The 18,569-nt window shown below is 44.5% G+C and overlaps 1 protein-coding gene and 1 non-coding gene across 2 annotated transcripts; one reads left to right on the forward strand and one right to left on the reverse strand.

The window, feature by feature from the left end:
• Positions 1-1,271: 1,271 nt before the first annotated feature.
• On the forward strand, positions 1,272-15,126 carry vps72a (vacuolar protein sorting 72 homolog a). Its single transcript, XM_056298632.1, has 6 exons — positions 1,272-1,621; positions 2,375-2,527; positions 2,946-3,066; positions 11,025-11,201; positions 12,943-13,087; positions 14,037-15,126. Exons 1-6 carry the CDS (start codon positions 1,505-1,507, stop codon positions 14,425-14,427), a joined length of 1,104 nt encoding a protein of 367 aa, XP_056154607.1. The 5' UTR covers positions 1,272-1,504; the 3' UTR covers positions 14,428-15,126.
• Positions 15,127-16,715: 1,589 nt separating this feature from the next.
• trnap-cgg (transfer RNA proline (anticodon CGG)) lies at positions 16,716-16,787 on the reverse strand. Its single transcript has one exon. It is a non-coding gene; the product is annotated as a tRNA-Pro (tRNA).
• Between the last annotated feature and the right edge of the window lie 1,782 nt (positions 16,788-18,569).

Below are 18,569 nucleotides of genomic sequence, written 5' to 3' on the forward strand. Positions count from 1 at the left end.
TATTAACTGCTGATGGCGCATTTATGCGTATTTTAAGAAAAATACCTTTTCTCCACCGTTTTTCAGCCGTCTCTAGAAATTAAGGCTTGTCAATGACATTACGGTAGCAGCCTGCCCATTTCAGAACTCGGCTTTTCGTGTCGTATGCTGTTAAGCATATCAACTCCTTCACGCCTCAGGGCGCATGCGCTTCCGATGGCCTTACGGTCGCTCCATCCCGCTTCTGACACCAATGTAGCGACTTCGGGGGACAACGCAACCACAGAAAGTGCCGCGGCCGGGACGCGAACCCGTGTCGCCCGCACCGCAGGAGGCATCGCTAACCGCTAGACTAAAGGGTCAGACCCGCCAGCCAGCGGCCAGCGTGTCTACTAATCCATGCACGTTACAATATCAATGACAAATGCGTCTTCAGCGGGTAGTCGCTGGTCCGAGTCTGAAAGCTGGCGCAGGAACGCCCACTGATACTGTTCTGCCAGTCCATGGACGGATTAATGCACGGCCCGACGGGGCCCGGGGCCCCGCCCTTCTGGGGGCCCCCAAGATTAGCGAAATTACGTCCTCTGAAATCCGCCCAATGATTACCCCTTCTATAAATAATCATTACAAGAGGTAATGTCGGTTACCAGGGTTTATATAAGACATGATTTCACTAGAATTCTCAATCATGGTGGCGTTTGCGCGCCTTAGCAGTTAGTGCTGGTGACGGGTGAAATAATAATAATGATGTAAACTACTAATAAGACCCGTTAGCTAGGACCCTTTAGCCGAGCGGTTAGTGGTGTCGCCTTGTGGTGCAGTACACGCCATATCGCATCGGGCAAGAAAATAACCGGTTACAACAATAATGTAAAGTTTTGTAGGTCCTTTAATAATATCACATGCGTTGCGTTGTTTCCGGTGATTACTGTAAGTCACATGACTAATCAAAACTGCTTGGTGAAACTGCATTCAGACTCGCTGGTGTTGTTATAGGGGGGCCTCGTGAACTATTGTGCCCCGGGCCCCAGATTGGTTTAATCCGTCCCTGTCTGCCACCCGCGTTCTATACATTTCAGTGTATCGTTGAATGAGGGCATTGCTGGTGGCATCACTTCAGGTAATCTGCTTTAGTACTACGACATATAGTTAACTTAAGGTGTGAGTTTAGAAATGGTTAAGTTTCGGTTTGACATAAAAGTTCTCCCGACTCCCAGGCGGGTTTGGCGGCAGGGCGCCCCCAGCCTGACCCGGAAGTACATATCCTTTGCTCCCGACAGTATTGTGAACGCGAACCCAGCCAAATTTGATTCCGTGCTAACGTTACTGGAGTAACAAAAAAAAAGTGCTCCGTTTATTTGATGAAGATTAATAAAACAGAGTTTCTATACTACAGTAGTACCGGTGACGACACGCATTTGGGATAACGCCAGTACAGTCGGTAACGGAACAGTGAATGAGATAACGACCCACCTGGGCAGCGGCTAGCTAGCATTGTTTTGCTAACGTCAGCTAACGGTTAACCATGAGTCTCGCTGTCGGTCGGGAGCCCCGCAAAACTGCGGGTAATCGCATGTCCAAGCTGCTGGACGCTGAGGAGGAGGACGAATTCTACAAGACCACTTATGGCGGTTTCAACGATGTGAGTTGAACGAGAGAAAAAAGCCAAACCGTGTCCAACTAGCTAGCTTGCCTGTCAGATTTCTAGACGAAAACTCAACGCCTGTCGTCACCTGCCTCAGGAAACAATTGCGCTCGGTTTTATTCGGCGTTTAACACATTAGATCTGGCAAGAGGTGGTTGTCCGGGTGCTCCGGTTTCCCCCCACAGTCCAAAGACATGTAGGTCAGGTGAATCGGCCACACTACATTGTCCCTAGGTGTGTGTGTGTGTGTGTGTGTGTGTGTGTGTCGGCCCTGTGATGGACTGGCGGCCCGTCCAGGGTGTCTCTCCGCCTGCCACGCAATGACTGCTGGGATAGGTTCCAGCATCCCCGCGACCCTGAGAGCAGGATAAGCGGTTTGGAGAATGAATGAATGAATGAATGAATGAGTGAATGAATGAATGAAGTTTTCCTCTGACCAAGTAATGCATGAGTTTAGACACCAATCACAGCCGTGAGTCATCCGGCAAATTCGGCATACTTGTGATTAACCCCAAATGTGACCTCAGGTCTTAGCAACTTTCTGATCACATAAAGGGCTAAATAGTGTGATATACCACTGACCAAATTATACAATGAAACGTCAGATCTCATACTGATAAGCTCATTCAGCCAATGATGTATTTTGATTACAAATATACAGATTCATGAGTGGTTCCCGATCCATTAATTAGAATTTTGGGTTAAATCAAATTCCTGTAAATTCTTTTTTATTATTATTTATTTCTTTAGGAATCAGGAGATGATGAGTATCATGGAGAACACTCAGACACAGAGGATGAGGTGGACAGTGACTTTGACATCGATGAGGGTGACGAGCCTGATAGTGACCAGGAGGAAGATGCACCTCGGAGGAAAAGTCGCGTTGTCACTAAAGCTTATAAGGTAACAGCTTTAGCAGAATTTAAATATAGTCTACACCTCGAGGTGTTGTGTTAAACTTCATACAACAGGAAATATGCTTTTCAGGTAGGTATCCAGAGTATGTTTAGTCCTGAGTTTTGTACTACACTGTTTGTGTGTAGAAAACCTTTGCCTTTTGACAAAGGCAAAGGTTTTCTACTCGGACCACATTTTTATGTCCCTGACTTAATGGTATCTCAGGACCTTTTGTATTACATCACAGATTGTGATCGAGCTAGAAGCTTAACATGATTTTCTTTTTGTCCTGCCCACTGTTTAACCATTGTTGGAAAATTAGTTTTCCACCTCAAAAACAAACATATGGTACTGTCTCAGAAGCATTGAATACATTTCATTTCCTCCACAAAAATCTGTAATTCTTTGTATTGCCTAATTTAAGGAACCAATAAAAGTAGCCAAACCCAAACCCAAGAAACCATCTGAAGAACTGAAGAAAACGGAGAAAGCCAAAGTAGAGCTGAAAAGGAGGATTCCACCAGAATTCCAGGACTTTGCTGAAAGTAAGACTGTTATAATACTTTATTAATTATCTAGTGAGTCATGATTTCCCACCAAACATCTCTTTGGCTTGTGCAGTCCTCACACTGAAATTACCCAGAGATAGACATTGACTTGTTTGTATACAGACCTGAAGACAAAACCTAGAGTACACCAGTGTCAAATTAGTGTTATATTTGATAGTCCCTGTGTGTGTCTTTGCATATTTTGTTACTTCCCCTTCTACTTTTGAATTACTTGGCTAATTTACAGATCATGATCTTTTCTTGCTTTCATTTGTGTGTGCCTGAACTGTGCATTGTAAAATCAAGTTCAAGTTCAAACTTAATTGTCATATGTATTTAGAATACAATTAAATTCTTGTGCTCTGGCTCTCTCTGCCTTAACATGAAGGACACAAGGACACACCGTCCCAAGAAAACATAGACTATGTTCACAGGGAATTCATACATTATACACACAATATACAGTACACGATAACACAACAATGTAAGGTGCATATAGGTACATCAGCTGTTAAGCAACCTGACTGCCTGTGGAAAGAAACTTACTGAGACGGGTGGTGTGTGATTTAGATGGAAAGAACGAGAACAGAACATGGTGTACTTCAATGTTTTGGGCTTTCCTTTTGCAGCAAGTGATGTAAATAATAGTAATAATAATCATTGAATATATATATACACTACCGTTCAAAAGTTTGGGATCACCCAAACAATTTCGTGTTTTCCATGAAAAGTCACACTTATTCACCACCATATGTTGTGAAATGAATAGAAAATAGAGTCAAGACATTGACAAGGTTAGAAATAATGATTTGTATTTGAAATAAGATTTTTTTTACATCAAACTTTGCTTTCGTCAAAGAATCCTCCATTTGCAGCAATTACAGCATTGCAGACCTTTGGCATTCTAGCTGTTAATTTGTTGAGGTAATCTGGAGAAATTGCACCCCACACTTCCAGAAGCAGCTCCCACAAGTTGGATTGGTTGGATGGGCACTTCTTTGAGCAGATTGAGTTTCTGGAGCATCACATTTGTGGGGTCAATTAAACGCTCAAAATGGCCAGAAAAAGAGAACTTTCATCTGAAACTCGACAGTCTATTCTTGTTCTTAGAAATGAAGGCTATTCCATGCGAGAAATTGCTAAGAAATTGAAGATTTCCTACACCGGTGTGTACTACTCCCTTCAGAGGACAGCACAAACAGGCTCTAACAGGTACTATTTAATGAAGATGCCAGTTGGGGACCTGTGAGGCGTCTGTTTCTCAAACTAGAGACTCTAATGTACTTATCTTCTTGCTCAGTTGTGCAACGCGGCCTCCCACTTCTTTTTCTACTCTGGTTAGAGCCTGTTTGTGCTGTCCTCTGAAGGGAGTAGTACACACCGGTGTAGGAAATCTTCAATTTCTTAGCAATTTCTCGCATGGAATAGCCTTCATTTCTAAGAACAAGAATAGACTGTCGAGTTTCAGATGAAAGTTCTCTTTTTCTGGCCATTTTGAGCGTTTAATTGACCCCACAAATGTGATGCTCCAGAAACTCAATCTGCTCAAAGGAAGGTCAGTTTTGTAGCTTCTGTAACGAGCTAAACTGTTTTCAGATGTGTGAACATGATTGCACAAGGGTTTTCTAATCATCAATTAGCCTTCTGAGCCAATGAGCAAACACATTGTACCATTAGAACACTGGAGTGATAGTTGCTTGAAATGGGCCTCTATACACCTATGTAGATATTGCACCAAAAACCAGACATTTGCAGCTAGAATAGTCATTTACCACATTAGCAATGTATAGAGTGTATTTCTTTAAAGTTAAGACTAGTTTAAAGTTATCTTCATTGAACAGTACAGTGCTTTTCCTTCAAAAATATGGACATTTCAATGTGATCCCAAACTTTTGAACGGTAGTGTATATATATATATATATATATATATATATATATATATATATAAAGAGAGGGAGAGAGAGCGAGAGAGAGCATCATATACGTAGCATTATTACATTATATGACACACATCTACTACTGCTACTACTTTCAGCTGCTCCCATTAGGGGTTGCCACAACTGATCATCCATTTCCATTTCTTCCTGTCCTCTGCATCTTCCTCTGTCACACTAGCCACCTGCATATCCTCTCTCATCACATCCATAAACCTCCTCTGTAGCCTTCTTCTTTTCCTCTTTCCTGGCAGCTCCATATTCAGCATCCTTCTCCCAGTATACTCAGCATCTCTCCTCTACACATATCCAAATCATCTCAATTTTGCCTTTCTTGCTTTGTCTCCAAACTGTCCAACCTGAGCTGTCCCTCTAATATAATCATTCCTAATCCTGTCCTTCTTTGTCACTCCCAATGAAAATCTTGGCATCTTCAACTCTGCCACCTCCAGCTCCGCCTCCTGTCTTTTCATCAGTGCCGCTGTCTCCAAACCATATAACATAGCTGGTCTCACAACCATCTTGTAAACCTTCCCTTTAACTCTTGCTGGTATCCTTTTGTCGCAAATCACTCCTGACACTCTTCTCTACCCACTCCACCCTGCCTGCACTCTCCTGCACGCCCCGTTACTTTGGACAGTTGACCCCAAGTATTTAAACTCAAATGCCTTCATCACATCTACTCCTTGCATCCTCACCATTCCACTGTCCTCCCTCTCATTCACGCATAGGTATTCCGTCTTGCTCCTACTGACTTTCATTCCTCTTCTCTCCAGTGCATACCTCCACCTGTCCACTTCATCCCCTTGTACTCCTGTCTACTTCATCTCTGACTATCTGACTTCTTCTTTGTCAACCTCTTCCTCTGTATACTTTGCTGTACTTCCTCATTCCACCACCAAATCTCCTCATCTTCCCTCCTCTGTCCTGAAGACACACCAAGTACCTTCCTAGTTGTCTCCCTCACTATTTCTGCAGTGCTTGCCAGCCATCCGGAAACTCTTCAGTACCACCCAGTGCCTGTCTTAACTCCTCCCTGAACTCCACACAACAGTCTTCCTTCTTCAACTTCCACCATTTGATCTTTGACTCTGCCCTCACTCGCTTTCTCTTCTTGGTCTCCAAAGTCATCCTACAGACCACCATCTGACGCTGCCTAGCTACACACACACACACACACACACACACACACACACACACACACACACATTTGTAAATATGAAGTTGTGGTAGTTCCATGCAAATGACTTTTGCTTTACAGTCCTTGGAAGCAGTTCACAGTCCTGAGCTGTCAGGTTGCTAAACCACACTGTGATACAGCCTGTCAAGACCCTCTTGATGTTACTGCGATAAAAGTTCATAAAAAAAGTTCATAAAAGTTTGAGTTTTAGTACTCATACCAAGACTCTTGAGATGCCTAAGAAATACAGTCTCTGCTTTACCTTCTTGAGGATGCAATTGGTGCTGAGAGACCATGTGAGGGTATCTGATTTGTAAACTGAGAAATCTAAAGCTGTCCACAATTTCAACAAATGAAACATTGATGGAAAGAGGAATGTGATTGTGCAGGTGACATGTTGGTAAAATTTTGATGGCACAGATTTCAGATTATGGTGGTTAAAGTTCCCCCTCACAATTGAAATGGCCTCAGGCTCAGGATGCAAGTTCTCCTGCCTGCTAATGGCTCCATACAGTTTGTCCAGCACTGCTGCAGCAGGAGTTTGCGGTGGTGTGTAGACAGAAGTTAACAACATGCAGGGAAATTCCCTTGGGAGATAGAATGGTCTGCACCTTATTGTTAGTTGTTCCAACACTGGCGAACAGGACTGAGAGACTATTTTCATGTCAGTGCACCATGAATTGTTAATGAAGAAGTATACACCACCTCCCTTTACCTTGCCAGTTGTTGTCACACTGTTCATGCGGTGCACAGAAAAACCCTGCAGTTGTATAGTCCTATCAGGTGTGTTAGAGCCTAGCCAAGTCTCGTGAAGCAGAACCACCATTTTCCCTTTGAGAGCTTACCAGGATCAGAATCATGTTTATTCACCATACATAGTACATGGAATTTTACTTCGGTTTTGTGGCTCTCCCTACGTACTTAACATAGAATAACAACACAACAATCTTCAGCTATATACACAAGGATTGACTTATACAGGCGAAATAAGAGGTGATAAAGTACAGTGTTGCAGAGAATATATCAGAGATGCTGAAATAGATTTTAGCAGGTTACTTACATACATGCCTGCAGTAGATGGACATGACAGAGCATACCAGTATACATACAATGTACAGTACAGTGTATACAAAATGATTTATTTGAGAGTTAAGCATTCATTTGAGTGACAGCCTGTGGAAAGAAATTGTTTATATCTGGTTGTTTTGAGTTACAGTGCTCTGTAGTGCATGCCAGAGGGGAGGAGTTGGAACAGGTTGTAACCAGGGTGTGATGGGTCTGCAGTGATGTTGCCTGCCTGTTTCCTGAGTCTGAAGGTGTCTTAAGTCCTGAATGGAGGGCAGGTTGGCACCAGTGATTTTTCTCTGCAGACCTAACTGTCCATTGTAGTCTATCCCTGTCCTGTTTGGTGGCTGAACCAAAGCAGACAGTGATGGATGTGCAGAGGACAGACTGGATTATTGCAGTGTAGAACTGAATCAACAGTTTCTGAGGCAGGTTGAACTTCTTGAGCTGACAGAGAAAGTACATCCTCTGCTTGGCCTTTTTGATGATTGTGTCTATGTTGGATGCCAACCTTGGGTCCTGGGAGATTGTGGATTTCAGAAATCTTCAGGTATTCACCTGTAGACACCATGCTGTTGAGTATGGTGAGGGGCGGGGGGCAGTGTTTGGGGATCAGGATGATAGTGAAGCTCTTGAAGCAGGAGGGGACTTCACACAGCTCCAGTGATCTGTTGAAGATCAGTGTAAAAATGGGGGCCAGCTGGTCAGCACAGACTTTCAGACAGGAGGGTGACACACAATCCGGGCCCAGTGCCTTCCTGGTCTTCTGTCTCTGGAAGAGTTGGCGCACGTCCTCAACACAGATCCTGAGTGTGAGTGGGGGTTCGGTGGGGAGGGGAGAGTGGTTGTGTACTGTGGCTGGAGAGGGTGAGGGGTGTGAAAGTTTGCTTTTCAAACCTGCAATAAAACCCATTTAGGTTGTCGGCCAGTTTATAGGATGGTCTCCTGTAGTTTGTAATGTCTTTCTCATAATGGGTCGTTGGCAGAAAACCTGTTTTTCAACTTTTCAGAGTAGCACCTTTCCGCCACTCTCATCTCCTTTGTGAGTGTATTTCTGGCTTTGTTATACCGGATCCTATCTCCACTCCTGTAGGCTTCCTCTTTGGCCTGATGAAGCTGCCTGAGTTTTGCTGTGAACCAAGCCTTAAAGGTACAGAAGGTTTTGGTGGGCACACATGTGTACTCACAAAAGCTAATGTAAGACGTCACAGTGTCAGTAAGTTCATCCAGGTCTGTAGATGCAGCCTCAAAAAGACTCCAGTCAGAGCAGTCGAGGCAGACCTGGAGCTCCAGTTTTGACGCAGTGGTCCATATCCTCAGTTTTAACCACAGGCTTTGCAGATTTCAGTTTCTGCCTGTAGGTTGGGATAAGAGGAATCAGACCGTGATCAGAGAGGCCCAGGACTGCACGGGGGACAGAGCAATAGGCGTCCTTTAATACTGTGTAGCAATGATCCAATGTTTTTGTCTCTGCAGGGACTGGCAGTTCGTGGCTGAGGTTTGCTCTGTTAAAATGCCCAAGGATAATGAGTAGAGTAGGGAGTCTGGATATTTGTGCTCCATGTTTGTAATTTGATCAGCCAGGTGTTTTAACGCCTCTTTAACACAGGCCTGAGGTGGGATATAGACACCGACCAGAATAAATGAGGAAAATGCTCGCGGTGAATAGAATGGTGTACAGTCAGGGAAAAAGGTCTCTAAGTGAGGACTGCATGATTTCTTCAACACTGTGACATCCGTACACCAACCTTCGTTTATGTAGAAGCATATGCTGCCACCCCATTTTTTCCCTCGATAGATCCGTTTCGAGGTTCGCCCGGAGGAGTTGGAACTGCGGCAGAAGAAGTATACTGTCCGTGATATGCTCACTAAGCCAGGTTTCAGTGAGACAGGGCAGCAGATTTGGAAAAGTCCCAAGTTTTTTGGGGTTTTTTTCATTGAGGAGTAGCTGTTCGTCCATCTTGTTGGCCAGAGAACGGACATTCACCAGGTGGATTGATGGGGGTGCGATTCTAAATCCCCGCTGTCACAGGTTAACGAGTGCTCCGGCTCGTTTACCCCTTCGGTGTTTTCGGCGTAGTCTGCACAGGGCTGTACCGATCAAGACCTTGGCAAGCCTTTCATTAACATTTTCAATTAAAGTCGGTAAAAAAGTCTGTTCAGTTTGTCCAGTGGACAGTTGGAGATTTAATGTTCTTCCCTGCTGTATGTGATCAGTGATTGTGCGCTGGAAACGAAACAAATAAACAAAAACAGAAAAGTACAAGAGAGCGCAGAACCCAGGCTACCGTCCATGGCGGCAGCTTTTTTTGGGGGGGGGGAGTTTCCCCACTTTCCCCCCCATTTGTATCTGGCCAATTACCCTAACTCTTCCAAGCCATCCCAGTCACTGCTCCACCTCCTCTGCCAATTCCACAGACTACCACATGCTTCCTCCAATACATGTGGAGTCGCCAGCCGCTTCTTTTCACCTGACAGTGAGGAGTTTCGCCAGGGGGACGTAGCGTGTGGGAGGATCACACTGTTCCCCCCAGTACTCCCTCCCCCGTGAACAGGTGCCCCGACCGACCAGAGGAGGCGCTAGTGCAGCGACCAGAACACATACCCACATCCGGCTTCCCACCCACAGACACGGCCAATTGTGTCTGTAGGGACGCCGGACCAAGCTGGAGGTAACACAAGGATTCGAACCAGCGATCCCCGTGTTGGTAGGCAACGGAATAGACCGCTACACTATCCGGACGCCCCACAGTGCCATCTAGATTACGAGTTCTTATTTGGCATTGACATTTGTCTAGCTTGTTGTCGAGGGACTGGACGTTAGACAGCAGTATGCTGGGAATCGGGGGCCAGGTAGGGCGCCGTTGTAGCCTCACCAGGGTACCGCCTCATTTACCTCACCTCCAGCAGCGCTGTCTGCATCCATTGACAGTACCTGTTGTAGAAAATCTCTCTCAGCAAGTCCCCACGGCTTCCAGCTGTTGAGCACGTCTAATCAATCTTATGTCCGGTAAATTCTGCCGATCATTGGTAATTGTGCAAGACGTGTTTAGTGCAACAAAAGCGACATATAACACGAACACGAGCAACAAAAGTAAGATAGCGAGTCACCATAGTACGGCGCAATCTTCGATCTCATCATGTGATTAAATCCAGTTAAAAAATGTAAATTAGAAATTGCCGTACTTCAGACCTTTTCAAAAAATGTTTCTTAAATGGGTCTTCCATCAGTAGCCAAAATGTATCTCCCTGTAAGAAGATGGCATGAATTGTTTTTAATAAAGGTATTAACTACAGTATAGCGGTGTGTGTACATCCAGCCTTTCTCAAACAAGGTGCAGGATGAAGTCCAAGTGAAAATGAGATTAAAATAAGTATCTGCACACTAGATTATAGATTGCGAATATTCTGTATTGATTACATGCAAATTTCAGCCAGACAAGGGCTAACTCAGGCAAATAAGACCCTGGAGAAGACCCTGTCAGATTGAAACGTTGCATGTTGTCAGTATAGAATATTTGGGAGCTGCAGCCCACTGTGTGAGTACTTTTCCCCCCTCATCAACCAAGTTGTTCTCTACATGACAAGTCAGCTAAGGAAAACGAATTGTTAAGTAATGCAGCCCTCAGTAAATGACTGTTTAAAGAGAAAATAAAGTAAACCTTTCATCAGTTTATTCGTTATATGGAGACAAATGCCAATGTATTAATTTCCATAGAGTATTCGTTTGTCATTTGTCTTTTAATTATTTTTGTTCCTATTGAATCTTTACCTAGCCCGGAAGTCAGTACGGCAGTCCACCAGCGAGCACACGCGGAAAACCAATCTGCGTTTGCAGGAGCGGCAGGATGCCCCTCGACGACGAAGAGGCGCTCACCGCGACAGACCCCTTACCCAGGAAGAGCTGCTGGCTGAGGCCAAGATAACAGCAGAGATCAACATTCGATCTTTAGGTGAGAAAACTAGCTAAATTGTTGGCGGTGTGAGAGCTGTCCATTTTCCAGTAGATACTACAGCGACCTCTTGTGGCTTTTTGGTTCTGTCGCTACTTTCTATTGCCCTTTCTATTACTTTCTAGGCATGATGGTTCTGTCACTACTTTCTATTGCCTTCCAGGCTTTGTACTTTCTCACTGTATGGAACGTTTACTTTAGAAAATTGACCTTCAAAAAGGAGAATGAAAGTAACATTTTATTTGAAAAAATAAACTAAATCGAGCAATAAGCTTTGCACATAGATTAGGACAAAGGGTGAGTAAACTGTGTTGAGCATCATTGATGCGCTGTACATTGATGAGCCAAAACATTATGACCACTCACATGTGACCCGAATAATGTTGATCATCTCCTAACTAGGGTACCTGTCAAGGTCTGGGTAGATTAGATGGTAAGTGAACAATCAGTCTCATAGTAAACATGTTCGATGCAGGAGAAATGGGTAAAGTAAAGACCTGAGGGACTTTGACAAGAGCCAAATTGTTATGGCCAGATGACTGGGTCAGAGCATCTCTGAAACAACAAGGCTTGTGGGGTGCTCCGGGTCAGCAGTGGTGAGTCGCTACCGACAGTGGTCCAGGGAGGGATAAACCACAACTCAACGGCAAAATGTTGGGCGTCCAAGGCTCGTTGTTGCACAAGGGCAACAAAGCTATCCCATCCCAACCAACAGAAGGTCTGCTGTGGCACGAGTCACAGAAAATGTTAATGATAGTTACGGGAGGAATGTGTCACAACACACATCGCACCCTGCTGTGTATGGGGCTGTGTAGCCACAGACCAGTCAGAGTGCCCATGATGACCTCTGTCCACTGTCAAAAGTGCCTACGCTGGCCACACGAGCATCATAACTGGATCTTGGAGCAGTGGAGGAAGGCCTCCTGGTCCAATGAGTCCACTCTTCTTTAGGATTACATGGATGGCTATGTACGTGTGCGCCGTTTACCTGGGGAAGTGATAGCACCGGGATGCACTATGGGAAGATGACAAGCTGGAGGTAGTGTGATGCTCTGGGCAATGTTCTGCTGGGAAACCCTGGGTCTGGCCATTCATGTGGACATCAATTTGACACATGCCACCTACCTTAAACATAGTTACAGACCAGGTACACCCCTTCATGGCAATGGTATTCCTTGATGGCAGTGGCCTCTTTCAGCAGGATAATGCGCTCAGCCACACTGCACACATTGTTCGGGAATGGTTTGAGGAACATGATGAAATGTTAAAGGTGTTGCCCTGGCCTCTAAATTCCCCAGATCTCAAGCCAATTGAGCATATGTGGGATGTGCTGGACCGACAAGTCTGATCCATGGCGGCTCCACCTCACAATAGGACTTAAAGGATCTGCTGCTAAGGTTTCGGTGCCAGATACCACAGGGCACCTTCAGGGGTCTTGTAGAGTGAGTCCATGCCTTGATGGGTCAGCACTGTATTTGCAGCACACGGAGGACCAACAGCATATTAGGCAGGTGGACATAATGTTTTGGCTCATCAGTGTATGAACAGATCACTTCTGTAAACTTCACTTCTCTTGGCTTAAAATACCTATGGGTCAAATATCTCACTGGCAGCTGGCCCTGTGAATCATGTACACCATTAGTTGAGATACTTTTCTCTAATAAAATGATAATACTACCTGAACTGCTTGAACAAAGTTCATTTTAAACCCAAATTCCCTTCTGCATTTTCCCCCCCAAAGAAAACTATGAACGGCTAGAGGCTGACAAGAAGAAACAGGTTCATAAGAAACGACGTTTTGAGGGACCGACTATTCGCTACCATTCAGTGCTCATGCCCGTTGTCTCTCACTCTATTTTGAAAGAAGAAAATGTGGACGTTGAAGGGTAAGGATGTTCTTCCATCAGTTGCTCAATGTGTGATAGCCTTGTATTCATCTGGTAAATTAAGGGCGCACATTTTTTTTTTTTTACAAATGTGAAGTAGTCTGCTTGTTTAAATTAGGAAAAAATGTACCTCCACAACTAACTGCATTTACGTAACTTGAATCCTCAGAAGTATCTAATCATGTTTAGACGGAGTGGTTTGGCCATTAAGATCAGTGGGGGAAATTAGAAAGATGGACTTCTACGCAAAAATGAATGGAAATTATTTTCACCTTTAGCGGTTGGAGCCTAATATTTCTCTTTAAAATTTATGGAACTGTATTTATTGAATTCTACAGACCGAAGTGAATGACACATTCTATTTTATACTCCATCCTACACCAAGTACAATCCCATTAAGAGTTATTGAAGAAAAGTTATATCATCCTTGTTGATGCAACTATGTCTGGCACAACTATGACTGTTAAACATTGTTTACAATTAGAGAGTCGTGCCTGTGCTCTTGAACTCGTTTCCAAGTCCCTTTTATGGGGCAGATAGTGACTCGATCCTCTGAAAGTCTGCATGGAATCGAAACATTGTCTGCACTCTTATGACACAGTGTGTGCACTTGACATTTCTTTGTACAGCCTAACGTAATCTAGCACTTACCCCAATGTTCATATAGCCAGCCTCTCTGCAAAGAGTGTACAGCCCATGACAACTTACATTCCACCTGAGTGACAATACGAGATGTTGAACAGATATTTGTTAGTGATGCTCTTTAGCTCGGTTTGAATCAGGTCACTTTTTCCTTGCAAGTTTTTGCTTTTGTTTACATTTTAGACAAGGTCTTCAGTGTTCTAGATTTTCTTTTCTGTGCTCTGAAAGAATGTAGTCCCTTTGTGTGCTAAAGTATTTGTTGTTGCGTGTCTTAATAATGGCTTTATCCTTCTTCATCTTTCAAAAGGTTGGATCAGGATGTTCCTCAGACTGCACTACAAAACCCCACCACACCATCCCAGCAACCAGCAGGAGGCCTGTGCTCCCGTACCTACATAACGTTCAGTGATGACGAGTCTCTGGAGGTGGCATTTCCATGCAGCGCACGGATGACTCCACAACTGCCCGTTCAGGAGGTCTGCCCTGTCACTCACAAGGCTGCGCTGTACCGAGATCCGGTTACAGACATCCCTTACGCTAACACTCGCGCCTTCCGCATCATCCGAGAGGCCTACCGCAAATACGTGGCAGCACATGGGTTCCCCAACTCCTCAGCAGGGACATCAGGACTCGATGCATCCACAACAAAGAGTTCCCGTCATAAAATGGTTGTTAAGCAGGGAGTAGTTGCCACATAGAATTCAGTCACAAGTAATGAGAAATGAGCTGATCTTTTTTTATATTTTTCATTGTGTTAATGAGCCTTTGGGAAGGAAATGGAGGCCTTCAACTTTCTAATCTGAGTAGAGAAAAGTTCTTACTCGAGGTCAGCAAACATTTAGATATGATTTTATCATCTCTTCAAAATATTTCTGGCACCATTGCCACATTTGAAGCTTGTACAAATCATCATTTACAGTGACTTGAAAATGTGTGCCAATTTTGAGTGTAAATTCAAGCTGTGTCAGTGCAAGTGTTAGTATCCAGCTGTACAAGTCATGGGTAAGTAGAATATTAACATTTCAAACACACCACACAACACACAACATATCTTAGTTTAAGTTTTGCTTCTAAGTTTTGCTTTATCGGGAAAGAGCTACCAGGACCTTACTCGGCGAGAAGTTCATAATAGAAATGAATATAACCTGTGTGAATAGGGAGAGTGACTCAGCAGCTGCATCCCATTCAGTGTCGAGAGAAAGTTGTTTGTGCACTGTGATCTCGTGTATGAACAACCTGGAGGAGAAAACTCAATTTTTATTGAATACCAGAGACTGTTTTGTAATCAGAGTAAATTTACATCTGACAGTTTTTTTTAATTAAATTTGTTCTTTTTTACTGTAGCGTTATAAGGTTTCTATCAATGTTTGTTTCTGCTGAACAAAATAAAATGGAGGAAACTCTGAACATATTGTACCGACCACGGATAAGTAGACTCGCTAGCCCTTGGCTAACGGGTCGGAGCCTTTAGTCGACTGGTTGACGTAGTCGCCCGTGGTGCGGGGGAACCGGGTTCGCGGTCCCAGCTGCGGCGGTTCCAGGGCTGCCTCCCAAATTCACTACATTGGTATCAGAAGTGGGATGGTGAGGCCGACGGAAGCGCATGCGCCCAGAGGCGTGAGGGAGCTGATTTGCTGAAGCACGGGGACGCGCTTCCCGAAGAGGGGGAGGAGGAAGACGGGTTAGTAGTGTAACGACAACGGATGACTAGACTCGCTAGCCCTTGGCTAACGAATTGGATCCTTTAGTTGACTGGTTAAAGTAGTCGCCCGTGGTGCAGGAGACGCAGGTTCGCGTCCTGGCTGCGGCGGTTCCCGACTGCCCCCTTCAATTCGCTACAATATAATGTGCTGTTTTAAAAAATACTTGTGGGACCACCCAAGTAAGTGTAGCTATCACTTTGAACCTCTCAAGGTAAGTCTTTAGGACGCTTTCATTATGAATGACCAGCGGCCTCATGTATCAATCGTTATTATGGGCAAACTTGTGCGTACACACCCATGGAATTTTTTAGCCCTCAAGTTTGTCTGACAGGTGCAGAGCATGATGGTTATTTGTAATTCCTTCCTCCTAACATCTATTGTCTACCTCTTGCAACGAGCAGTCACCCAGGCCTGCGACGACATCAGCAACTTCATAGTGACTACATTTCTCATGTCGTATGGGACAAATGTGCGAGACAATAAAACATTCCTACAGCCATAATTTATATTTTTGCATAAAAATGCACTAATTCAAGTGCTGTTTGATATATGCAACACGCAAAATGCCCACACGGGCTTGGCGATCCTCCAGAGGATCTGGAATGAATGTATTGAATAAATGTATTCATGGATGTATTCGTACTTATGCTCTCAGTGTACTATGGAAAAATCTAAACAGTCATCCACTAGTAGAGATTTGTCAGAGTTAAATGCAGAATATCTCAACCCCCAGCAAGTGTCATTGCCCAGAACAACACACTGCACGTCTGTGTTCCTCCTGTCAGCCAGATGCTCTTGCCCTAACACCCTTATGGAGATCACAATATGAGAGTCAAAAGTCAAGGCACTTTAAAATGGCTGAGAAGTCCAAGATACTGCCCTCAAGATGTAAATCACACCAAGCAAAACTGCATTGAATTTTCTTTTTAATGTGATGAGTTTTGTTTTTAATCTGGCATACATTTCATAACATCTCAGTCTTGATGAGCACACCTGAATGATGCTGCAAACAAGACTTTTGATTTCAGCAGCTGTGATGATGACAAAAACCCTTCTCCCAAATTCTTAACCTTGGCATGCTTCCTGCCTAAAGTACAATATCTCATTGAACCCATGACACTTCACCCATCTTTGTTTCTCACTCCTAATAGGTTTAACAGCCAGGTTGAAGTGTTAGTTGCCTTACAAGTTCAAATGTTAACTCAATTTTTGTCTTCAGAAATTTAGTTTCATGAGCTACACAAGAAATCTCATTTCTACAGCAATCAAGTTCTCGCGGGTTGGGGCTCATCCGGGATTCGAACCCGGGACCTCTCGCACCCGAAGCGAGAATCATTCCACTAGACCAATGAGCCCTGATGATAAAGCACCCATCTGTCATGTAGATCTCATGTCCTTTTCAGTCAACAAAATGGATGAAGCAACAAAACAAAAAAAACAAACCCAAAAAACTGACGTCAAGTTGGCTTAAGGTCCAAGGCTCAAGAGCTTTGAGTTCAGGGTCCAGAGTCAGAGGGCTCAGGTCACGCTGTCGTCTAAATCTCCCTCCCAGCACAGAACAGCTGCAGACCATTGCTATCAATCAATATCAGGCCTTTCAAGTGAGTCAGGGCCTGACAGGAAAACGTTAAGTGGACGAGAACAATGGTTCTCAGTGCAGTTCGAGGGACCCGCAGCACTGCAGGTTTTTTGTTACACTGACAAGCTTTTCAGTTTTCTAGACAGGGTGTATTTGCTGCTGGTATAACACACTGAAGTAATTAACAACCTGGCAACCTGGACACAAACCCCCCCCCCCCAAAAAAAAACAGCAGCCCTGAGGGTGCTGAAGACTGATTGAGAACCAGCGGACTAGAGAGCCAAATTTCTCTTGAATCACCGAGACAGGTGTCAATGTTGAAATCTCCAGAAATGATTTGAGGAAATCTCCTCAAACTCCTGCTTTACCCAGTGCCATATGTCACTGGGTTGGTAAAGCCAATGGAGCAGACTCTTACTCAACAGCCAGCTGGTGTTTATCTGAACAATATAGTGAGGGGCACGCATTCTGGTGAAAACTTGACAATCGCCCTAAAGCTTTTTTTTTTCTTTTGGACCCCCCCCCCGCCCTCCATTTTTCTCCCTAGCTGTATCCGGCCCTTCTTCCGAGCCGTCCCGGTCGCTGCTCCGCCCCCCTCTGCTGGTCCGGGGAGGGCTGCAGACTACCACATGCCTCCTCCGATACATGTGGAGTCGCCAGCTGCTTCTTTTCACCTGACAGTGAGGAGTTTCACCAGGGGGACGAAGCGCATAGGGGGATCATACTATTCCCCCCAGTCCCCCCCCCTCCCTCCGAACAGGCGCCCCGACCGACCAGAGGAGGCGCTAGTGCAGTTGTAGTTGTGGGGAGCCCTCTTGCACAGGAATAGTGGCTATTATGAAAGAGTTGGTGTCTGCATAGGTGCTACGGTGAAGTAACCGAGAGTTTGAGCCCAAAAGGGTTGCATGTTTTCCCCGTGTTTGTGTGGGTTTTGGCCGGGCACAGACCAAATGAATGCACGGTTGACCAGTCAGAGGTTATGCAAGTATGGTATGTCCATGGGACCTCCATGGTGTCTCCCAGTGCTCCGCCTAAGGCACTCTGGGATTAGCTTCAGCATCCTATATGTATATGTGTAGGAAATATGAGCTGGGAATTAGGAATAATGATGAATACATAAACAGGTGTCTTTGAATGAGACATTTCATAAGAAAACCCAGTTACTCTCCCAGAGTACCCGAGTGCAGCGAACTGGCATATGTCAATAGCTTTCTCAGGTAAGTTCAGTCAAATCATGACATTGCTTTTTCTAATATTTCAAAACCTAGACATAATGTGCCATGAAAAATGTTTACACTGGCCCTAACCTTGTTGATTTTTCCCATAACCTTTTCAGATTTCTGGATTAAGGGATATGGCATCTCCAGCTCTGGAGCTTTCTGCACAGCTGCTTGGTTAAGACACATAACACTCGCTCAAAACAAGGGGTCCCTCTGAGGGTCTTTGTGATTAAAACAGCGCTTTATTAAACTTTGGTTAATGTCATGATCAGTATCAGCACTTCGACTGCAAGGATATACACACCACTGTTATAATGGCAGGTTTTTGCCGATGTAAA

The sequence above is a fragment of the Lampris incognitus genome, chromosome 18 (assembly GCF_029633865.1).
Source record: "Lampris incognitus isolate fLamInc1 chromosome 18, fLamInc1.hap2, whole genome shotgun sequence".
NCBI classification, from domain to species: domain Eukaryota; kingdom Metazoa; phylum Chordata; class Actinopteri; order Lampriformes; family Lampridae; genus Lampris; species Lampris incognitus.